This window comes from Berghia stephanieae, chromosome 2 (genome assembly GCF_034508935.2).
Source record: "Berghia stephanieae isolate SIO BIC M18660-M18661 chromosome 2, UCSD_Bste_1.3, whole genome shotgun sequence".
In the NCBI taxonomy this organism is placed as follows: domain Eukaryota; kingdom Metazoa; phylum Mollusca; class Gastropoda; order Nudibranchia; family Aeolidiidae; genus Berghia; species Berghia stephanieae.
Window position 1 is genome coordinate 3,942,093 of NC_088361.1, and position 25,970 is coordinate 3,968,062.

Below are 25,970 nucleotides of genomic sequence, written 5' to 3' on the forward strand. Positions count from 1 at the left end.
TTTTTTTTCAAGTCCGTGGCTAAAGTCAGAGACTAAGCGCTCGTTCGCCTTCATAAAAACGGCCCCAGAGGTACAAAGATATAAATAAAATAATCCAATAATTCTAAACTCGGCATACATAGCATGACTGGTGCGATCCTTCATTAGGAATAACGCAAATGATGATATATGAAGTTTAAAGAAATAAATAATAATCATTATTCCACCCCTCTCATTGGAAAACCCTATCATTTCTTAGTAAATATGCATAGAATCGTCGAATAATGATTTGAAAGCGTTGAATAAAAGATTTATTCAACTATTGCAGAATATTTTCGCACATTTTATTGGTGTGAAATTAGATGTAAAAGAGCTGATTGGTAATTATAAATAATCTTTTGGTGCGCATGAATACAAATCCAACGTTTTTAGCTTTGAGTCAAATTGTCATTCCAGTAGAATGAGAATGATACCATACCATTTGGTTACAAAATATCTAATAATCTTACTTGTTGGGGTAGAATAAACGTATTCCTTCATTTCTTTGTATTTATTAAACTCATTGTATTTTTATCGTGCAATAACACATACTGGCAAGCTCGTTGTGTTAAAATAACTCGTTTAATAAATACAAAGAGATGAAAGAATCGTATATCAAACACTGAAATCGTTAAGCACCTGATTCGCACTTTTAAGCAACGCCTTGGAACACGGTTGATTAAACAGGAAAAGGAAATGAAATCAAAATGTAAATAATTACAGAATGGACTATAAACATCAATGCATAAATTCAATACTTTAATTATTTATAAAACTATATCAGAAAAAAACGTGAGTATCTGGCCACGATCCCCATACTTGATCCTGCTCACGTAGCCCAGACTTAACAATCTTAACACAAAACCTTCACCATTGTTTGGCGTGGGCTTCCCGGTTACCTTCTGATGGCTGTGTGATACGAATTGACAGGTAGGTAGTTAATTTTTAATTATTGACATTGAAGTATGGTATTTCCTTAGTCGTGACTCAACGTAGCGTAACGTATTCCGTCATATTGTAAGATGGGTGATTGTTGCGATCTTGCATAATTAAAAAGAAAGTAATACCGACGACAAGTGAACGATAAGACGAGAAGTTTAATCAAAGACAAAGTCATTGCTACTCCAATCGGAAGTATGAAACAGTAAAAGGCAAGTAAACAATATAAGAATTGGCCAGATAATTTAGGGAGAAATCAACCAAACACAATTGGACGCACATAACTCACCCCCTCCCCCCTCTCCCTATTTTTAAAGAAAGCACAATGATGATCTCTAAGTCGTGAAGTTTTCTCTGTACCTCGCAGTGCCACTCTGTCGTGCCTAGCAGCAGTCGAATTATTATTAATAGTAGAAGTAGTTGTTGGCGGCAAAGGCAACTGATTTGGTTGGTGAAACATAGAATCCCTTGCTCGCGTGGAGTGGTCCATCGGATTGATCGGATTTGGTTACAATATTTCTCACTTCAGGCAATCATCGGGAAGGGTTCGTCATATGGCCCGACTAATTAATGGACCTCTGTGAGCGTGGTGGCATAGTCAGTCTTCTGAAGATTTAGAGGGATGAAGTCCGGTTTTGTTGCGTGGTGTGAGGGTGGTGGAAGAGGTTACTTTCTTAGGTTATTTTGAAGATTCTGCAGAAAGTTGCTGTCCGGAACCATTGCATCCTTATGAGGAGGGAGAAGGAAATCCCTTGGCACACGAACATTGGTTCCTTAAGTAAATATAACTGGCGCTGCGTCCAGAGTCTCCTTCTCGGTCGTTCGTATGCCGAGTAAAACAATCTGTAATTCATCCATCCAATTTGAGGTGTTGAAACGAGCCTTTAGAGAAGCTTTTAGACCACAGTGAAATCGCTCCATCATCACGTTAGCTTGTGGTCGTCGGGCTGACACCCAACATTTGATTCAATTGGCGCCACAGTTCAGCCGTAAGCTGTCTGCCTTGGTCCGACATGATTGAATCTAAGTTCTAAGTAGGGCTCGCGCACATGTGATTGACTCAGCATTAGGAAGAAGAATAGCATTGGCCATCAAGTAAATCGGTCGATTGTTGACAGGATATAAACACAATTCTCTGATAGAGGAAGAGGGCCTATAAGATCTACATGGACATTGCCAAAGCGTCTGTCTGGCGGGATCAAATGATTTCAAATGTGCTTTCGTGTGACGACTCATTTTGCTGATTTGACAGACGTGGCATTCGACCGTGTTTCTTATGTCCTTTTTAAAGCCTGGACAGACATAACGAGACGAGATGGTTTGGATTGTTGGCTTTGGTCCGGGGTGGCAGAGGTTATAGAACGTGTCAAAAATAGTTTTTGTCCAGGTCGGAGGTATCACTGGGTGAGGGTGACCGGTGGAAATGTAATAGTAACACGGTGTCTGAACTCCTTCTATTTACATTTCCTGGATCTTTAATGATCTTGGGTTAGGTCGTAGGTCCGCTACCTGATGGTCGTTACGCTGCGCTGCTGATAATTGAACGAACTCAATGACATGAACATATGCCACCGATGAAATTAATGGTTCCAGATTGCATGTTGTCGCTCGTGATAACGTAACGTGTGCAACATTTTTCAATTCCTTTGACTTATCTAATATCCGTTGTGAATTCAGCTATGTATGAGAGTTGACATTCTTGACGTGGAGACCTGTCTGAAAGCCTATTTAGTGGTCAAGTCAAGGATTTGTGGTCGGTTACGACAAAGAATGACCTTCCTTCTACGAAGTATCGTAAATTATTTTTTTGCACTGTGGATAGCAAGTAATTCACGATCAAAAGTTAAATAGCGCCGTTGTTAATGTGTCAGCTTCCTTAAAAAATGCGATGGGCTTCCATATGCTCTGGAGAGTTAAGCGAGCTCGGCCCTATTGCCAAATCGGATGCATCCACTGAAAGTCGAGTTGGTCCATCAGTGCTGGCATGGTGAATCATCACTGCAGAGGCGAGCATGCGTTTTGCGTTTTGAAAGGCAGGCAGCCTGATGATCGTCTGTCCAAAGCCGTTTTAAAAATTTTCCTTTTAACTATTCTGTCAGTGATAAAAGCTCATCATCCCAATATAACGTACAAGCTCTTTTTTACTTGTGGGCGCAGGGAAGTTTGTTATGGCGCTCACTTTTACTTTTCTCAGTCCGCTGGCACCAGAAGAATAGTTGGGAATTTTTCTAAAATGGCTTCGTATCCGGAATGTATTTTGTGAATTCCAAATTTCCGGTGGCGGTGCTGTGTGCGTGTAAAACCTATCTCCGTCGAGAGAAACCAATTTTTGGTTTCATAAATCTATGGCCAAATGATGATGTGCGAATCGGGTTTGTGACGTCAGCAATCCAACATTGCTGCGTGAAGCTTTTCTATTTGTTCAATTTTAAAACAATATTTCGCCTTCTGTCTTTATGATCGATCCATTTGCAGCAACAAGATTAGGACCTCTTGCCTGTCTACGGTCATGCGAGTTGGCGGGGTAGCAGATTCTTCAGCACCGGTATCAACAAAAAGGTTTTTCCGGAAAATAAATTATTCACCGAAATTGTGTCTGCATTAATTGAATTTTCGGTCGGGACTTCGGTCGGGCCAGCTAGGCCTCTAGTTAATAGCTGGCCATGTTTCCCTGATAGTTGACGGTGCCATCGAACAGGGATGGCCGTTGACTGATCTCTCACAACGTCGAGCTTGGTTGCTGAATTTTGAGTGATAACGACATAGGATGAAACTGGATTTTGAGGGTTGATGTATACTCTGTGGCATGCGATGTCTGTGGTGTTTATGTCTTTTAACTTCATTCACTTCTGTCCTCGTGACCTATTTAGACCCTTCTGTACCATCATCGGAGTCCTAGCTTTGTGTGGATGAAATAGAAGCGGAGTTGATCATATCTACTTCAACTATGTGGTCGGCTGTTTTGGCTATTTCATCTAGACTGGCGTCGTTCATTTGTACCAAAACACGCCACTCATTGAACCCTCTGCATGCCCAGCAGTGATTGGGTAGCCGAGTTTAGTGGATTTTGCTTTGTACTTTGGGATTGACATACTATCCAAATAAAAGCTGGCAATTGTTACTGTTAAGTTAAAAACCAAATAACCTTCTTCAACTTCTTCTTCTTCTTCCTCCTCTTCCGAAGAAAGGCCAAAGCTTCTGGCTGAAGATTGTATGACCGTCTTTTCAGTAACAGGGGTTTTAAAGGAATGCAGGGAGCGATTTTGTGAGGTCATTAGTCAAAAGGGCTTGTTTACAAGTCGTTGGTAGGGAGTTCCAAAGTCGGGTGGTGGAGGGGAAGAAAGAGTAAAAATGATGATTTGTTCTTGAGTGGGGGATGTTTACAACTTTTCACAACTAACTATTGAAAATCAATATTCCAGCAATGACCCATAATCCAAACTCAAAGAATAAAATTTCTTCCTGAGGTCATCCATTTCCCTTTTAGAAACATCAAAGATGGGATACACCGCAAACGAATCAACAAAGGAACTTCTAGCAGGTGAGAGAATTATACTGTTATGTAGAATAGGGGAAATAGGGAACTGATCTGTAATTGTTAATTCTCTCTTCGAAGGGATTGAAGTATCACGTGACATTTCTTTGAAACAAATGAACCTGAAAAGATAAATAGAACAAATTATTTGCTGACCTGAACAAAACAGCCCTACCATTTCAGCCCACGCTGATTACAGCTAAAAGCTATGAATAATTACTTTGATAAGACCAATTCTGAAAAATAATGTTCGATGTAGTGGCTGATAAAATAAAGAAATAAACAATCATAAAAAACCAACAATGCAATAGCAAAAAAAAAAAAAACAAACAAACAAACAACAAAAAACAAAAACAAACCCAGCTTGTCACGGAAAGACAGAATCAAACCCATAGACTGATTAACCAGTTAACTTCCATGATCTGGAAAAAAACGTTTTTTTCCCCAAATACCCATTGATTTAAATGGCCCATATTTTGGCAAAAACTCTCAAACCTGAGATTTCGGGAGATTAGTTATTAACATTTTTCATGTCCCAAAATATTGATTTTAAATGTTATTGAATCGAAAGCATCTCTACCAAAGCAAACATAATTTTGTTCAAAAGGGACTGTATACTCGTAAAACTGCAAGGTATCACTAATACCATGTGGAATAGGCTTCAACAGTCATGACGTCACTTCCCTCGTAATGACACATGGTAACTTAGTAACTGGCTCTAAACTATCGGAACGATGGCGGACGCCCTTACGAAATATTTCTCCGACGAGCATAAAAGTGTATCCAGAGGAGAAATACATTATAAATACGATCATGTTTTGACTTTTATACATTCTGATGACATGACATATGAAAAGTTCTAGCCAGCATGAAGAATAAAAAGTGCCGATTTTCTTTGTTTAGAACCAGGCTGCTCGTCGTTGCTGAGCGACGTGACATCAGACTAGTGAATCTAATTAATTTTTTTAAACAACAGTTTGTAAACTGCTGTCGTATTATAAATGTGGTAATGAGAAATTAAGGAGCAGGGCTGTTGTACGGTGAAGATCTGAAAACAGTGTCAGACAAAGCAAGAAAGAGGACTGATTTTTGGGGATGTTTTATGTCTTGTAATTTTCTTTCTTGCACGGTTTAATACACACTTTTCAGATTTTTATAAATGTGGAGTGTTATTTAGTTATGTCCCCTTGTATAATGCATTGAAAAATGAGTCTTAAATTATGACACGATTTAATTAAATGTGATTTGGGACCCTCCCCTTAAAAATGGAATAATGTCGGTATAGCATCGTATCAGAAAGTTGAATTCATCGCTTAATATGAAATTTATGTAAATGGTGTGCATTGTTAAAGAGAATGAAAACAGTTTTCAAAAGGGCAAAGAACAAAATTGTAATTATGATCATTTTAACTTTTAAAATACCTTTGTGTCATGTTTTTGGCTCTGACATGTCGTTATCATTTAATTCCCCAACCTTCCAGGAGATTTGATATCAACAGTTCAAAATAATGGAGAAGTGGAGATACAGGAGATCCCGAAATCGCCCATATACGAAGAATGTCTGGAAACCTCCCGCTTGTCCGAAACGCGTTGGGAGAGAAGCCTGAAGAAGGGCTGCTTAAACAAAGGACTGAACGAAAAATCAAAACTGTACAGTCGTGTGAGACAACTGACAACACACACGAATGCAAGTTATTACTCAATAATTGAATGGTCATAAGTGTCTTCTTCTTTATCTCCTCCTCCTCCTCCTCCTTCTTCTTCTTCCTCTTCTTTACTCTTTTCATTCCTCCTCCTCTTAAACTCTTCCTTCTCCTCCTCCGCCTCCTCAACATCATCATTATCCTCCTTCTCCCACTACTACTACTACTACTACTACTACTACTACTACTATTACTACCACCACCACTACTGTTACTAAAAACACCACCACCACCACTACTACTACTACTACTACTACTACTACTACTACTACTACTACTACTACTACTACTACTACTACTACTACTATTACTACTACTATTAAACTCATTCTGTTCGAAAAAAAAAACTGAGATCATGAAAATTGAAGACACTGGTAACCAGACTACACTTTTAGAGACACTTCTTAAACTGGTCAGCAAAAGTATAAGAAGGGTCGCTTAGGTAGAAAATTAATGGACTTAGATCGATTCTGGTTTGACATAATTATAAACAGGCCGTCAGATTACTCCGCGTTAATCTTCTTTGACCAGTCTTCCAGACTGGAGCGCACTCGGACAGGGATATTATATAATAATAAATTATATATATATATATATATATATATATATATATATATATATATATATATTCATACTGCTAACGCCCAAATAGCATGAAACAAACAGCTGATAGGTACTCTGGCCTCAAGAAGTACCGGTCTGCGCTAGATAAACAAACTAGCTAAACCATAGTATTGAAAATGTGTCAATTACATGTGGCCAAGTCATAATGATATCATGCATATCAACCTCATAGGAATAGAACGTAAAGTATGCAGAAAAAGCTGTTGATACAGACTGTAGATTAGAAAGAAATTTAAGAAAGTTAACCCAATGTAATCCACTCACCTCTTATTAATGAATATCACAACATTGAACACGACTGTTCTTGACGCTATTTTTTGTTGGAGAGAATGTCTTGTTGTGATTTGCAGGTTTTTATAAGGCTAGCTTGTCCTGTTAATTCCCATATGATTCTTTGTTTTGAAGATAGGGTAGTGGGCGTGTCTGCCAGATGTTCCCACTTAATTTTCATTGTCCGATATTGGGGGAGTTTGAGCAAGTTCTCATAGAGGTGTGAAGTTTGCGTCTTCGTCACGAGGGGCTTTAATTGCGTGTCAGCTGGAAAATGCCATATCGTTATTTGCCCTTGTGACAATTACTTCAAGGCCCCAACTTCAGCAACTATAAAAGCTGACATGATTTCATGGCTTCAATCAGGCAGCACTACATATTCTGACCATTTATCACCATTTTCCTAAGTGAATATAAACAAACCAGAAACGGGTTTCCAAGCAGACTGTCTAATCAGGGAGTTTTGACACGAGGTTGCGTGACTTCCCCTATGTCATTGTGAACGCAATCCAATCGAGCTCATTTGGCCTAAGTAAAGGGCAAGATTGAGAGGAGGAACACCGAATTTACACTCACCGACGAGGCGGTAGTAAATGATGTAACAAGGGAAACCTGGTAAAGTGCATGCTCCAGTCTGTGCAAAGTGGAGGAAAATTACATTTCATTGAATAAAGTGATGCCACGAAATCTTCCCGTAGTCGTTCCATTTCTCCTTTTCAGCATCCTCGTCACCAGAATGCGATCACATCTGTATTGTTGAACGCATGTACGTAATTAATTGTTGAAACACTGTATCATGAAATGATGAATTTCTACTTTTGAGCAGTCTACATTAAATTTATGCCATCCTGTTTGGCATAAACACAATCTATTTCTCAAAATTTTAAATCAAAATAATGTTGGAAGCGCGTAATGTTCATTTTCATTTTTATTCATCAGTAATGTGTATTGACAGCTATAAAATGTAGATGATTGATGGGTAAAGATTGTGATTCGTTCCTTCATATTCAAATACTGTACGTATGTCGTATATGTACGTATATCGTTTAAATTTCAATTAACCGAACAATCCATTTTAACGTATTCCTTCAAAATGGATAAGCGGAAAATTCATGATTTGAAACTGTAAATCATCTATGAGTTCCGATCCTTACCAGTTATCGATTTTAATAGAGCTGTAATAAGCGAAATCCTGTAACATTGTTTTAAAATTCACGAAAAAAAACTTTAAAAAAAATTGATTCAGAGGTTAATACAAACTTTCGCAGCCGTGCATTTAGGTACAACTGAGAAAAAAAAAGAAAAACTCGCGGCATCTATTAATAATCTGACTATAGTTATAAGTCAATGTGATTTAAGTTATTAATTAATTAATAAATATCGAATTATTACGCCATACAAATTCTATCTTTGTTTATGGGCCGATTGGAAACTGCGTCACACGTATTATATAAATCATTGAAATATAATTAATAGAAACACCACTAATTGTCTTACATAAATTTGATATTCCACGACCTTATTAAATTTATTCTCTACCTATTTGTGTAATTTGAAGCCCTAACAACCTGTAATTCAGACGAATACCCTATTATTATTATTATTATTATTATTATTATTATTATTATTATTATTATTATTATTATTATTATATTATTATTATTATTATTATTATATTTATTATTATTTTATTATTATTATTATCATGATGATGATGATGATGATGATGATGATGATGATGATGATTAATACTATTATTATTATGATTATGATTATGTTGATGATGCGAGTTCATTATTATTATTATTATTATTATTATTATTATTATTATTATTATTATTATTATTATTATTATTATTATTATTATTATTATAGATAGATAGATATAGATAGAAAGATAGATAGATAGATAGAGAGAGAGAGAGAGGAGAGGAGAGAGAGAGAGAGAAGAGAGAGAGAGAGAGAGAGAGAGAGGTATATTATTGTTTAAAATCAATTATATACACACGTGCAAAAAATAACTAAACATTTTTACACGCGAAATTACTTTTGTTTAACGATGTGTTAAGAGTCAGGAATTTTATATCACCTATAAGGTCATTAATCATGCGTGCTTTGTTCTATATTGCAATCTCTCGATCACAACAGAGTAGATGGCAAACATTTTTGTAAGAAAACTTGATATTTAGAACTCGGAAATAACACAAAGAAGGAATCAAAAAGAATGTTACTGGGATAATAATGAAAACTCAAGTTCTTAAATTCTCGAAACAGAACCCTTTCACATTAACGTGCCATGATTGAACATTGTCATGTTTGCGACTGTTTATAAGTTATCTGCTGTTTAAAAAAAAATATATATTATCTTTATGAAATCATTTTGTAATTAACCTATTTCGTTTTCGATTCTTTTACTCTTGAAATCATACCGACACTGCGCGTCGAAAAGAGAGTCTACATGGCCATATTCCTGCTAAACGGCTACGAGCTGAGGTTGTACAATTAATTGTTTCATCAATGTTAGAGCTACCTGCCATTCTATTATCGCAAAGTTCAGCACTAAAGGGGCATGTGAGGAATCAATGGCGGACTGGTCAATCTCAGAGTAATACGCTTCAACAGTCACTTGGCTAAGAAGCTCATAACATTGCCATCCGGAAGTATAAAGGACCAACACACAAAACTATGTGTAACCTTAAACGTTTATAGTCCTGTTAATACAGTTTAGTGAAAATTACTCATAAACATGGTGTCACAGTAAAGGTTGTTCACAATTATCTTATTAAATTTTATTTTATTAAGAACTGAATTCATCTCACTCCAGTTATATTTCGGTAGGCTTAGATAAACTTTACCTTCTAATATTAGATCGTCTTTCCTTTTATAGCCTTCCCTCGAATTAATTTCTAATTAGTGAATACTTTTCGTTCTACATTCTGTCACGTAGCCACTTATTATAAAAGCTGATAGGTCTAACATTTGACACTCACTTTCTCTCCACAATCTATGCCGGACGGCCAGTCGCTCTATTCCTATATATATACTGGAAGATTTTTATCTTTTGGGACTTTGTAGATATTATATCTACACCATTAAGACGCCGGAGCTTTTAACTTTGATTGTATAATCTTCAAGGATCAAACCCAAGCCCGCTGTCAAAAGACTACACAATAAAATTCTTACCAATTGCCTGGAAGTGGAATTTTACGAGTCCAATCCTGTTATCAGAGGAATAGATCATCCAAGCCCATCAACTGCCTGGAAACGTAAACTTATGAACCTGACATATTATCATAAGTTACGTAAAATATTCATATCTCTATTTGTAACTGCCACGATCACTGTTTATCTCTTTTAATTAAATTTCATCATTATTTTTATTTCATTGTAAACAAATCGTTAATTGTTTTTCATTTATAGTAACTAGTAAATTCTGGGGCCTCATTCTACATATATCTTTATGCATAGTCGAGTAGCTCTTTACTCACTTGAGACCATGACATTTTGGAGGGGACACATATAAAGAATTGAATTTATTTAGTTACTTATATCTATTTCATCTAACTTTAAAGTTTAAATTGTAAAACTCTTAATTGCCCCACTTGATCATATTTTAATTGAACTCCCTATTTACAGGATTAATTTTTTTTTCTTTTTCATTTCTTCATTTAAATGGAATAGCAATTTATCCATTCATTCTTTCATTCAAATTGAATAGCATTTTATTGATTCATTCCTTCATTCATTTATTCATTTATAAATTATTCATTCATTCATTGTTCATTCATTTATTCATTCATTCATTCATTCATTCATCCATTCATTCGTTTATTCACTCATTTATCCAATCATTCATACATTTATTCCTCCCTTCATTCTTTCATTCATACATTATCCATTCATTCATTCATCTATTCACTCAGTTTTTCATTCATTCATTCATTCCTTGTCCACTTTGTTATTATATCACTCATTTCATTTTGTTGTTTGCCTCATTCATGAATTGTTTTCAATATGTTTACATTCCATAACGATTCATTCACCTATCATCCAATCACTCAGTGTTGTGAACACATTTTGTAACTATTGTAAATCTTACGATATTTTATTGTTTTGTATTTCAGACATCACTGTTAAACACTCTTCAATGCCTAATTACAATTGTTGAACAACCATTGAACAAGAGAGAGGTCCCAGCCACGAACTGAGTTGGTAAATATATCCTTCATTATTCTCTTTTACATGAGTTGGACATCACATAGTAACTATAGACATCGTGATTTGTTTTGCATAGTGATTTGTTTTAAATGCATTTTTGGCATATTACTGTTACCGAAAACCACTTATATATTATGTTCTGAAAAGTGAGTCTTTAAAAACTAAATAATAATAAAAGGAGTCTACTAGCCGTCGTGTTATATTTAGTGATAGATAACTTGGGATTATTTTGGCATCCTATTATTGTTATCACACTCTAGTATATTAGCGTCATTGCGAATAATTGTACACAAACTAACGACGAGTCACACACATTGGTGATACATTTTTCGTAGTAACATAGTTTAGAGTACACGCGATTGACACATTGTTATGGACTCAAGTCATAACTCCGCATTGTATTGACACATTGCTTTATAAGATATAACGATAAAAGGCATCAAATTCAACATACATAATAAGTTGAAATAAGAGAGAGAGATTTCTAAAAATAGAACAGTTCATTCCAGTAAGTGTAAATAAATAAAACAGTCAGTAACAGTATCCTGTCAATATAATATATATAAAATATCGTAACTAATTTATTGCAACATGGAAGCATATAAAAGATACTTAAGTCTCGCAAAGGACTTAGAAATACCCCAGGAAAGAATATTTTCATGGTGCGAAGAGAAAGTAAAAGAAGAAAAAGAACATGAAGAAAGAATACGTAGAGAAGAACGAGAAGAAAGAGTCCAAGAAAGGGAACTAAAAAGACAAATAGCTTTAGCAGAAGAAGAAACCAAAAGGACCCAAATGATGCTGGAAATTGAAAAAACAAAAACCGGTCATGAAAGAAAACATAATAATAGTGATGAATTTTTCGTGAAACTTCCACGCATGCCAACATACGATGAACGCTCAGACTGTCTAGAATCCTTCTTACACCGATTCGAAGTTCAGGCTAAAGGTTATCGTTGGCCAGAAAGCAAATGGACCACAGCCTTGATTAACTGCTTATCTGGAGAACCGCTAAAAGTTTTCTATACCTTAACAACTGAAGATGCAGATGACTATGGTAAAATTAAAGACGCTCTACTAAAAAGATTTAGATTAACGGAAGATGGTTACCAGGAAAGGTTTCACACTGCAAAACCGGAAAGTGGAGAAGACTTTAATACATTCGTGAACCGAATTACCCAATTTCTAAATCGGTGGCTTGAGTTGGCAAACGTAAAACAAGACGACTTTGCAGGCCTTTACTATCTCACGCTGAAGAATCGAATCTATCAAGCTTGCAACCCAGATTTAGTCGCATTCTTTAAAGAGAGAAAGCCAGAAAACTTGGACAAATTAAAAATCTACGCAGAAAACTTTAACAGCGCACATCCATTGACACCCCTTAGCAGAACATTGAAGGAACCATACTACGCTGCCGCTGCTCAGAGTCCAGGTACACCTAAAGTTCAGTACTCAAATAGAACGAGCCGATCAATCACTCGGAACACGCAAGTGAAACAGGATGACCATAGTAACAAACCATGGAACAAACAGTTCAATAGAGACCATAGCCGACCCTATCAAAACAAAACAAGAAATAGCACTGACAATAATACTGAGTATAAGAAAACCAACAAACCTATAATTAAATGTCAATATTGTGGAATGAAAGGCCACACAGCAGACAAATGTTACAAAATCGTGGGATATCCGAAAGAAACTGCAAATGCATCACTCCAAACAAGTGTAAATAATCAGACACGAGTAATGTCAGGAGAAAATATAAATGTGTATTGCGTGAAAGGTATGTCACTTTTAACACAAACTCACAAGTCAGGATCGCTATTTTTTTGTGAAGGCAAAGCTAATGGAACTGATTGCAAAATATTGAGAGACACAGGATGCAGTACAGTAGGAATAAAAGCATCTTTGATCAATGACGAAGACAAAACTGGAAAAACGGTACAATGCATCACATTCAGTGGCACAGTCGAAACCTTTGAAACAGCTAACGTGTACATAGAAACCCCATACTATACAGGAATAGTGGAATGCTGTATACTTCCCAACCCCGTCGCTGATGTTATTGTTGGCAATATAAAAGGTCTTAAAGACAACCCAACAGATGTAAAAGAATGGTCATTAACCCAAGAAACAGCTTGTCTAGCAGAAACAAGAAAGATGACTAAGACAACAGAGAAGTCAATGACTATTTCTCTTGAACCACAACAATTTGACAGGAACACGTTCATCGAAGAACAGAAAAAGGACCCGACTTTAACTTCATATTTCAATATCGCAAACAAAGGGACGAAATCAAAAGTTGAATACATCATTGAAAAAGATATTCTGTTCAGGTTACATAGGAAAAGAAACAAAATAGCTAAACAACTGGTCACGCCGAGTATTTACAGAAATAAAATCCTTGGAATAGCGCACGATTCAATAACTTCTGGACATCTTGGGAGCTCTTCCACATTGAAGAGAATATCCGAGAATTTCACATGGCCTGGAATTACTAAAGACGTCCGAGAATATGTGAAATCGTGTGACACATGCCAAAGAAGAGTCGCAAAAGGCAGAATACCGATATTGCCATTAGAGACAACCCCAGTTATTGAAAAAGTTTTTCAAAAAGTTGCAATCGACATTATAGGCCCTTTAACAAAATCAGATAGAAACCATACACACATACTAACACTAGTCGATTACGCAACCAGGTGGCCAGAAGCGATAGCATTGAAATCAACTACATCGGATCACATAGCTGAAGCATTGATGACAATTTTTACTAGAATAGGCATACCAAATGAGATACTGTCGGACAATGGACCCCAATTTACATCACATATGATGCATGAAACCATGAAACTCATGGGAATCCAACACTCATTCACAACTCCCTACCACCCCCAAGCAAATGGTCTTTGTGAAAGATTTAATGGCACTCTAAAGAATATGTTAAGAAAAGTGTCAGCAGAAAAACCAGATGATTGGGACAGATACTTACCAGCAATCCTATTTGCATATAGAGAAATACCCCAAGAATCTACAGGCTACTCCCCATTTGAGTTGATGTATGGACGATCACCTCGCGGCCCGATCAATATAGTAGCCGACATTTGTAAAGGGAATGAGGAGGACAATAACGAAATTATGTTTGCTTACGAATATGTAAGAAACCTGAAAGACAGAATAGAGGACACGTGTAAGCTAGCACAGGAATCCGTCACTAAAAAAGCAGAGAAATACAAGGAATACTCCGATCGAAAAAGCAAGTCAAGAAAATTTGAGATTGGTGACAAAGTACTAATACTCTTACCCGATGACTCGAGTAAACTTTTAGCTACATGGAAAGGACCATTCAAAATAACAGCAGTAAAATCTAATGTTAATTACGAGATTAAAATTAACAACACAACAAAGACATTCCATGCAAATATGCTAAAAAAGTATTTTGATAGAGACACAGTGTCGCAACCTATGTTTACTAATATCGAAGCTTCAAATGCAGGATTAATCATACCGTTGGTCATGGGACACAGACACCCGAGACAGAAAAACAAACAAAAATCGCACAATTGCAACCACCTAAGACAAAAAAAGAAGTACGCAAAGTACTTGGGCTCCTAAATTTTTACAGGAAATACATTTACAACTTCGCGCACATCGCGACACCGCTAACAAATCTGACAAAGAATGGGTTACCGAACAAAATTGTTTGGACAGAAGCGTGTCAGAATAGCTTTAACCAATTAAAGGCATTACTCTGTTCAGAACCAATTCTTAAATTACCCGACATGTCAAAAGAATTTGTTGTAAGAACTGACGCGTCTGATAAGGGCATCGCAGGTGTACTATTACAGGAACATGAGGGAACTCTAATGCCTTGCTTATATGCAAGCAGAAAATTATTGGACAGAGAATCACGATACTCTGTAATAGAGCGTGAAGGACTGGCCATCGTCTTTGCTTTAAAGACATTCAGCAGATATCTACTGCTAAAAGAGTTTGTGGTCGAAACGGACCATAAACCACTCACGTACATAAGAAATAACAAAATGAATAATAGTAGAGTACTAAGGTGGAGTCTATTTTTGCAAAATTACACTTTCAGTATCTCTCACATACCAGGCTGTGAAAATATTCACGCCGACCTACTTTCTCGATTAGTATAAACACGTGAGAAGGGTATAACTTAACCTCCCATGCATACTGTTAGTTACCTCGCAAACTATGCCAAATCAGAACGCACAATTTCGATAATTTTATTTGTAAACATGATGACCCAACTTAATGTAACATTGAGTATTGTTTGGATATATAATATATACCATACCCATTCATGATTTGGGAAATCTTCTCTTTATCTATTATTGTTATGAATTTTCACTCATTTATGATTAATAATTGAAATGTCAATATTTCATTTTCATTTTCATTCATTTCATTTAGTAAATTACCTTCATATCATCGACTTAAATCATGCTTCATTGCCATCACTATTGTTTATCACAATGATTTGTAATCACATTGCCATCATGTCGTTCATCACAATGATTTGTAATCACAATCTTTCATTGTTATTGTCGCCCATTCATATACCTACGTTAATATAAACATTTCCATGTCTAGTTAATAAATAATTTAATTGTAGCACAAATCATAACAATGGATTAATGCTAGAGTATCATGATAGTAAATTTACTTCCGTTTGTAAAATCTATCTTTCCCATAATGGTTAAAGAGTATATTTTAAACTGGTGGGTGGGTGTCACAGTAAAGGTTGTTCACAATTATCTTATTAAATTTTATTTTATTAAGAACTGAATTCATCTCACTCCAGTTATATTTCGGTAGGCTTAGATAAACTTTACCTTCTAATATTAGATCGTCTTTCCTTTTATAGCCTTCCCTCGAATTAATTTCTAATTAGTGAATACTTTTCGTTCTACATTCTGTCACGTAGCCACTATTATAAAAGCTGATAGGTCTAACATTTGACACTCACTTTCTCTCCACAATCTATGCCGGACGGCCAGTCGCTCTATTCCTATATATATACTGGAAGATTTTTATCTTTTGGGACTTTGTAGATATTATATCTACACCATTAAGACGCCGGAGCTTTTAACTTTGATTGTATAATCTTCAAGGATCAAACCCAAGCCCGCTGTCAAAAGACTACACAATAACTTCTTACCAATTGCCTGGAAGTGGAATTTTACGAGTCCAATCCTGTTATCAGAGGAATAGATCATCCAAGCCCATCAACTGCCTGGAAACGTAAACTTATGAACCTGACATATTATCATAAGTTACGTAAAATATTCATATCTCTATTTGTAACTGCCACGATCACTGTTTATCTCTTTTAATTAAATTTCATCATTATTTTTATTTCATTGTAAACAAATCGTTAATTGTTTTTCATTTATAGTAACTAGTAAATTCTGGGGCCTCATTCTACATATATCTTTATGCATAGTCGAGTAGCTCTTTACTCACTTGAGACCATGACACATGGGTGGCAAAAAGCAATAACAAAGACCAGAGTGACGTCAACTTCATACTATTTATAAGTTTACGATGGCAACGCTCTGAGTCACCAACACGTTATTATTTCTAACAGAATTTGTAAGAAATGAGATGTGAGGAAATCTTATTACCTTAATAAGCTCATTGAAACACTGCTTTTGACGTCGGTTATACAGCTTTTAATTAATTTTTTGATAAAACAAAAAGTCATTTGTGACGTCAATTTTGGTATCGATGGATAATTAACTCAGGCCTGCCACGATTCACAGCGGTAATCTCAAATAGATAGAACGAATATCACATCACTCAGCTCTTTGTTATTTGATTTTATAAGTAGTTCTCACGAAATTCTATCAATTCGATTATAAACTTTCAAGGTTACACAAGTAATGTTGTGAGTATTTTGGCTAAACGCACAGAATCAATAGAAAGTGAAGAGTGGTTGTGGTTTCAGACGATCTCATTGGTTGTAAAAATTGAATTCAACTCCCTGTCCACTTATTTTTGGTGATCTTAGCCGTGAAGTGTAAAGTAATTATTTTGGGAACTGTCAGGGTGTGATAATGTTAGGAAAGTTATTGTCAGTAACATGGTGAAGCGAAATTAAGCTTAATTAGTGACCAAATGGGTGACTTAACACTAAACACAATCTTGGCATTGTGCCTAAGTGTATGTTACTTTACATCTCTTCTCGAAATTGGGGTGCTGGAACAATCCGCTGTAAAAAGGGACTAATGATATCGTATGTAGGAAAGAATATGCTGTTGATTTCTAAAAAGGTAAACAGCAGTTACAATAAGTAACAGTTATACTGTGTCTTGGTTATATTTTAAGTTTTGAATTTCAGTTTTATAATTTGTAATTAGCTTCAAAAGAGTGACAAATCTAAAATGCGAGGCATTTACACTTTTGCTAGGTTCTATTTCTTCATAGATAGGTTGATTGATTTTTCATTTCGGAAACGAACTCAATGCAGCTAACAAATATATCAGTCATTGACATTATGACCCTGACTCAAATTCTTACCATACAGCTGCCCTTAGGATCTATTCTGATTTCAAAGGGAAAAAAACATCCAGAGATATCGTCCAAGAATCCACCTGACCCCGCCCTAGCTTCCTGTGATACACTACTGCCAATTAATGCCGTTGCCATAGTAGAGGACGTTTCAAAACCGCCCCAGGAAGAAGAGGAAGTCGTTCCACTTTCATTCACGGATGGTAGGTTACATTCTTCTGTACTAGATTAAAATCTTTAAAACCCCCCCCCCCCCCTAACTAATAGTTCCATTGATTTAAAGAAATTGAAAAAAAAATAATTCAAAACGTGACCCCCAGCCCACCAAAAAAAAAAACACAAAAAAAAACAAAAAAAAAAAAAAAAAAACAAACAAAAAAAATAAAATCCCAGAAACACCAACCAACCAAAAATAAAACACAAAATACAAAACAGAACAAAAACAAAACAAATAAAATCCTAAACAAACGAATCTCCCACCGAAAAACAGTACCAAACCAAAACACATTCAACAAAAACAAAATAAAAAAATAAAACAAAAATAAAACAACAATAACAAACAAAACAAAAACAAACAAAAATAGCAAGAACAACAAAATAACAATAAAATTAACAAATAAAACAAAAACAAACAAAAATAGCAAGAACAACAAAATAACAATAAAATTAACAAATAAAACAAAAACAAAAAGAACAAATAAAATCTTTATATATATAAATGAATATTGAACAACACAGATACGATTCATCATCATCATTGCCTTTTTCACCCTGGGTCAGGGTATAGGCCACAGACAAACAGTTTCCATCCTTCTCTATCCCGAGCCAACTTTTTTATCTCATTCCAGGTCTTACCACTTCTCTGTATATCAGCTTCTTTAATTCTTCTCCATGTTCCTCGTGGCCTTCCCCTTGATCTTCTGCCCTGAGGGTTCCAGTCCAATACTTTCTTTGTTATAGTTGAGTCATTCTTTCTAAGCGTGTGTCCAATCCACCTCCATCGTCTTCTTCCTATATCCTCTCCCACTGGTTTCTGCTGTGTTCTTTTCCATACTTCTTCATTTTTTATTCTATCCATTGTAGCATCTACTTTACTGGAAACAACAAACAATGAAAGCAATGTGTAGTGAATTTTATAAATTTAATGAGTTCTCTCGTGTTTACGTTTTGTCTGATCTGGCGTGTAGAGTAGTCTTGCAGTCAGCAGTATGTGGTATATCAGCTTCTTTAATTCTTCTCCATGTTCCTCGTGGCCTTCCCCTTGATCTTCTGCCCTGAGGGTTCCAGTCCAATACTTTCTTTGTTATAGTTGAGTCATTCTTTCTAAGCGTGTGTCCAATCCACCTCCATCGTCTTCTTCCTATATCCTCTCCCACTGGTTTCTGCTGTGTTCTTTTCCATACTTCTTCATTTTTTATTCTATCCATTGTAGCATCTACTTTACTGGAAACAACAAACAATGAAAGCAATGTGTAGTGAATTTTATAAATTTAATGAGTTCTCTCGTGTTTACGTTTTGTCTGATCTGGCGTGTAGAGTAGTCTTGCAGTCAGCAGTATGTGGTAAGTCTTCGTAGTTCGTAGGAAACGGAGATCGCCACACATGCCCCCCCCAAACACGGACTAGTCATCTTTGTAGTACCGAGGTCGTTTAATGGTACGTCCTGAGCGAGATAGCTTCTTAGTAGGCACTACGTTAGTATCATCAGAAGCAGTACGGGAGTTTTGTATGTTTCTGTTCGATAACTTTCTGTTCGTATTCGGTGGGCGTCCACGACGAGGTGGGGTGGCAAGGGAAACTGGTTGCGTAGAATCGACAAATGCAGGTTTAAGTCGGTCGATCGAAATCCGTTCTGCTTTGCCACCAACATCGATCAGGAATTGTTTATCTCCAGGGGTTATGACAACATAGGGACCTGTATACGGCTTCTGAAGGGGTCCTCGGTGGGTGTCAACACGGATGTACACATATTTTGCTGACATCAAGTTCTTGGGTAAATTTGTTTGATGATAGCCGTGATGATGTGTTGGCCGTGGTGAATGAAGGGACACGTTTTGCCGAAAGGTTGCCAAAAAGTCTTTAGCGTGGAAGTCTGAAGGATGGTCAGGTATAAACTCTCCAGGGATTGTTAAAGGTTCTCCGTATACTAATTCAGCTGAAGAATGACCGATATCATCCTTAGGTGCAGTTCTTAAACCAAGCAGAACCCAAGGTAGTTCATCCACCCAATTTGGAGTTATTAGACGAGCTTTGAGGGATGATTTCAAGGACCGATGAAACCGTTCAATCATGCCGTTGGACTGAGGGTGATACGCAGTTGTGTGATGAATCTGCACACCAAGTTGACTGGCCATCTGTTTCCATAGCGTGGATGTAAATTGTGAGCCCCTGTCAGAAGTCATATCAACAGGAATACCAAACCGCGAGATCCAATTGGAGATCAGGGCTTTTGCACATTCTTCTGTTGTTGTGGTTTGTAACGGTATTGCCTCAGGCCATCGGGTGTTCCTGTCAATTATAGTAAGGAGATGGGTGAACCCCCTTGACTGAGGTAGTGGTCCAACGAGGTCAATGTTTATATGTGAGAATCGCTTTCCTGGGACATGGAATGTTTCTAACGGTGCTCGTATATGTTTTTGAATTTTCGAAGATTGGCAGTTGTGACATTGCTTAACCCATGCTGACACTTCTTTCTTAAGACCATGCCAGATAAACTTCTTGCTGATAAGTCTGACTGTGGCCTTAACTCCAGGATGACTCATATTGTGAATAATTTCGAAAACCGGTCTTCTGAAGTCGGTAGGAACGATAGGTCTTGGGTAGCCAGTTGAGATGTCACAAATTAACTCTGGACCCGAGTCAACGGATGTTTTGACGATTTTGAGGCTTGTTAATGCAGTTTTGTAAGCCTGTATGTCAATGCTATTTTCTTGGGATTCCGCCATAGCTTGATAGTCGATGCCAATTGAGACTGAGTTTGTAACTGCTCTTGAGAGACAATCTGCGACAGTGTTGTTTTTTCCAGAAATGTGTCGGATGTCAGTTGTGAACTCGGATATGGCAGATAAGTGCCTTTGTTGACGAGCTGACCATGGTTCAGTTGATTTGGACATGGCATGGATTAATGGTTTATGGTCAGTAAAAATAGCGAATTGTCTCCCTTCAATGATGAAACGGAAATGACGGATGGCTAAGTGAATGCCAAGCAACTCCCTATCAAAGGTACTGTATTTCTGTTCAGGTTTACGTAACTGCCTGCTGAAAAATGCCAATGGTTCCCAATTACCTTGATGATTAAGTTGTTCAAGGACAGCGCCCACAGCTTGGTCGGAGGCGTCAGACGTTAAAGCGAGGGGTGAGTTCAAGCAAGGATGGGCTAACATTGTAGCGTTACTTAGTGCATTTTTACCGTCAGTAAAGGCTTTCAACATTTCTTGCGTCCACGTAAGTGCTTGACGTTGTTTTTTGACTTTCAAAGCACTATATAGGGGTCGAAGTATTTCAGCTAGTCTCGGAATGAAACGATGGTAAAAATTCAACATCCCGAGGAACTCTTGAAGTGACTTGATGGTTTTTGGTTGTGGAAATTGTTTAACAGCCTCAATTTTTGTCGCCATTGGGACAGATCCAGAATGCGAGATGTGATGGCCAAGGAAGTTAAGAGATCTCACGCCGAAAAGACATTTCTCAAGACGGATAACGAGGCCTTGGTTTCTAAGTCTTTCGAATACGATTTTGAGATGTTCCATGTGTTCTGCCTCAGTTGAACTTGCAACCAGAATGTCGTCTAAATAACAAAATACGCAGTCTAAATCTTGTAAAATGGAGTCCATTAAACGTTGGAATGCTTGTGCTGCATTTTTTAATCCAAATGGCATTCTTAAGAACTCCCAAAGGCCGAAAGGGGTTATCACTGCCGTTTTTGGGACGTCTTCTGGAGCGACTGGAATTTGGTGGTATCCTCTGACAAGGTCGATCTTCGAGAAGATGATCTTACCGTCTAAGTTTGCTGTAAAATCATGAATGTGTGGGACAGGATATCGATCTGGTATAGTAGCATCGTTAAGTCGACGAAAATCTCCGCAGGGACGCATTGTGCCATCAGCCTTGGGGACCATGTGTAATGGGGAAGCCCAAGGGCTCTTTGATTTTTGAATTATGCCCATTTTCTCCATTTCGAAAAATTCTTTTTTTGCACACAAGAGTTTTTCTGGAGCCAGGCGACGAGCACGTGCGAATACTGGGCGACCTTTGGTTGTGATGAAATGTTGCACGCCATGTTTCACAGTTGCCGTTGAAAATGTTGGTTGAAGTAGTTCTGGATAGTTATTCAATAATTTTCTGAATGTATTGCAGTTCGGCTCGAGTGGTGAGAGTTCGGCGTTTGCGCAAACTGAACTTACTGAACAAGGTACGTGCGAAAACGTTTCAGCGTCGATAAGGCGTCGACCGCGAATATCCACAAGCAGATTATGATGACGTAGAAAATCTGCTCCAAGTAGGGGACGTTTGACATCAGCTTTGATAAGTCGTGCATTGAATGAACGCGATCCAATACGTATGTTAGTTTCGAAGCATCCGTATGTTTTTATTGTAGAACCATTAGCAGCTTGTAATGCGAGATCGGAGGAACCCAAGCTTTTGTCTGGCGCAGAGGCGGGTGTGACAGATACTTGAGCTCCAGTATCTACTAAAAAACGTCGGTTTGAATTTTCATCGACGACGATGAGTTGGAGATTTTTTGATGTGGGCGCGTTGGCTGAGTAAGAATCCGGGTCGACAGCAGAATTTACTGTTGACCCGGCTTGGCGTTTCCCTGGTTCTTCTTGTTTTTCTTAAATGAATTGAAGAGTTTGCATGTTTGTGCACATCGACGGGCATTTGAACCAAACCGTTGATGGTACCAGCAGAGGGAATCTATTTCACTGGTCATGGTTGGTGTGTCAACTTCACAAGTAGTATGAGAAATTGAAAAGGAGTTAGAGTTTGAGTGAGCAGCGTAGAAAAAATTGTCAGCTTCTCTGGCAAGTGCCCTGTAATCATCCAGGTTGGACGAGTTTGCTAATGGAAGTCTGATGTTTGCTGGAAGTTGTCTTAAGAATAACTGTCTGAAGAGCAGACAGGGCTTGTGTTTGCCAAGGAGCACTAACATCCTGTCCATTAACTCAGATGGCTTTAAGTCGCCCAAACCATTCATGTTGAGTAGAGATTCCGCTCTCTCTGTTTCCGAAAGGCCGAACGCAGACAGCAGGAAGTTTTTCAGTATTTCATATTTACCTTCCTTGGGTGGTGATGATAGAATAGCAAGGGCTCTAGTTGCTGTGTCTGAGTCTAAGGCAGCCACTACATAGTAGTACTTTGTTTCATCGCTTGCTATATCGCGTAAGGCAAATTGTGCCTCGCTTTGTGCAAACCACGCTGAAGGACAAGTGGTCCAGAATGTGGGCAATTTCAATGCTACGGCGTCGATAGACATGTTTATTATTATAATGTTCTTGTGAAGAGTTGAACTGGTAAATAGTAATAATAATAATATATACCTATCTCTTAAGTTGTTTTAAGTCGGGGTCACCAATGTAGCATCTACTTTACTGGAAACAACAAACAATGAAAGCAATGTGTAGTGAATTTTATAAATTTAATGAGTTCTCTCGTGTTTACGTTTTGTCTGATCTGGCGTGTAGAGTAGTCTTGCAGTCAGCAGTATGTGGTAAGTCTTCGTAGTTCGTAGGAAACGGAGATCGCCACACCATCCATTTTATTCTGAGTAGCTTACGCATGCACCTGTTTACGAAAATCTGTACCCTCCTTATACATGCCTGTGATGCGTTCCAAGTTTCACATCCATACAGTAGGACAGACTTCACGTTTGAGTTGAAAAGTCTTAGCTTTAGTTGAAGGGAGATATCTTTAGTTCTCCAAACTCTGTTCAAAGATGTGAATGCAGCCTGTGCCTTTCCTATTCGTGCTTTCACCTCTGCTTCCGTGCCTCCATCCTTGTCAATTATACTTCCGAGATAGCAGAAAGTGTCTATATCTTCGAGTTCCTGATCTTTTACTTTGATCTGCTCCCTTTGACGCGTACCTATCCTCAAGACCTTTGACTTTGCAGGAGATACGATTAAAGGACAAAAAAACCCTCAACAACAAAAAAACCCCCAAAAAACAAACAAAACAAACAAAATACATAACAAAAAACAAACAAACAAATAACAACAAATCAACAAAAAATAACAACAAATGTCAACAAAAGAAAACAAAAAAGCGGAGGAAGCAGGACAAGGTAGAATATGTCAAAACCCGGTGGGTTAATATAAAAACAAGAAATTAACGGGAAAAAGTCAATGTAAATTAGCCATGACAAATTTGTATAAACTGATGGACAATCTATCCCTCCCTTCCCCATCTTTCCCATTAAAAAGACATTAAAGTATAAAAACAATGAAACGCCAAAACAAGAAATGGTAAAAGAGAATGCTTAAACAAACCTATTGAATTTGCATTTCACCGAGCAAGGTAAACATTCAAAACTGTGGCATAAAACTCATACCACAAAATATTATAATGTTTATTAAGCAAGGGCAGCAAGGGCATGAATATTCATGTTAATAAAGCAAACCTTTTAAGTTGTGGGACCAAAATATTAGGAGGTTTCTAAATGATGTTTCACTGCGCACTTTCAATTGACCCCGACCCTATTCCTTTAAAGAATAGATGATGCGTACTCCTCTGAGAGGGGAGGCTTGTAGTTTAAGTTTAATCTCTTGGAGTACAAAAAGTCTCTCTCTCTCTCTCTCTCTCTCTCTCTCTCTCTCTCTCTCTCTCTCCCCCTCTCTTTCTCTCTGTATGCGAGCGTATTTCAAATAACAGAACAATCGTATGACTCATGTTTGATTCATTTTCACGTGAACAATGCAGGGCAATTAACTTTCATGAGATAAATTGAGAACTGTCACTCGCTAGGTGTCATCAATGTACGTCATTCATTCACAACTTTCGTCACTCCAAAAACGTTCTCGGCTGTATGAATGAGTGAAAAGTGATCATTTATTTGACAGCGAACAAACACGGCCAGACGTATGAACATGCGTATTATTTCCGGTTGATCTCGGTGCTTAAAACTCTATCTTAAGCTCAATTTATGAAATGTAATTTGAAACTGTGTAGAGTGACTTGTGTTACTTGAACTAGAATAACAATCAAATTGCCTTAACCTCCGATCATTTTAACTCAGTTCACTTCATCTACAGCATTGCCCCCCCCCCCAAAAAAAAAAAAAAAAAAAAACAAACAAACAAAAAAAAAAAAAAAAAACAAAAAAACAAAAACAAAAAAAAAACAAAAAAAAAACAAACAAACAAAACAAAAACAAAAACAAACAGACAAAAAAAAAACAAAAGCAAAAAACAAAAAACAAAACAAATTTGAGCTTTGTAGAGTGAGGCATAACGCCTGTTAGTCGATATTACATTTTTTTTCAATAGAGACAACACTGTTAACGGCCAGGTACTCATTTTACACCTGAATATGATGAGAGAATGTAAGTAAAGATTATTTTCCGAGGACTCAACTATGCGCCGAGCCAGGATCGAACCCAGGACCTTCTGATCCGAAAGCGATTGTCAATACCACTAGACCACATAGTCGCAATGATACCACATTAACGCGGTAAATCACATATTAGGATTTGAGGCCTGTTTATTTATTTATTTTTTTGCTCACAGTTTAGTGTTGTCCAATAGCAATTTCAAGTATCACATAATATTATAAACAGTTTGGAGCTGTCAGAGGGGAGGAGACCCATCGAAAGAATGATGCCAATTATTTTTATACTAAGATACTTTGATGAAATGTAACCGATCAATCTACTACCCCCCCCCCCCTTTTTCCAAGAATAAAAGGGATTCAAATACTTTTCATACAATCAATTTGTCAATAATAAGAAAATAAAACTATATTTTATAACAAATGGACTCTCGGAAGCGCAATTGGGAGAGCAGTCACTTCACACACAATGGTACCTATTTCAATCTCGTGTGAAGTCGAGATTTTATTCTGACCCCCCCCCCCCACCATTGTCCATCCAGCAATGATTGAATGGCTGAGTCTGTCAGATCTGGGGGAGAGTA

General features: G+C 37.2%; 1 protein-coding gene across 3 annotated transcripts in view; it reads left to right on the forward strand.

Annotated features, from left to right (window-relative positions):
- The first annotated feature begins 688 nt into the window (after nt 1–688).
- Nucleotides 689–25,970, forward strand: part of LOC144964185 (uncharacterized) — a 31,676-nt gene continuing 6,394 nt past the window's right edge. The window contains exons 1-4 of one of the 3 annotated variants that reach the window (XM_078898160.1): nt 689–948; nt 4,380–4,498; nt 5,974–6,179; nt 17,858–18,044. In XM_078898160.1, the coding sequence (XP_078754286.1) occupies nt 4,456–4,498; nt 5,974–6,179; nt 17,858–18,044 (436 nt within the window). In that variant the 5' untranslated portion in view covers nt 689–948; nt 4,380–4,455. The remainder of the gene's footprint in view (nt 949–4,379; nt 4,499–5,973; nt 6,180–17,857; nt 18,045–25,970) is intronic. The other 2 variants (XM_078898161.1, XM_078898162.1) reach the window with 2 other exon arrangements.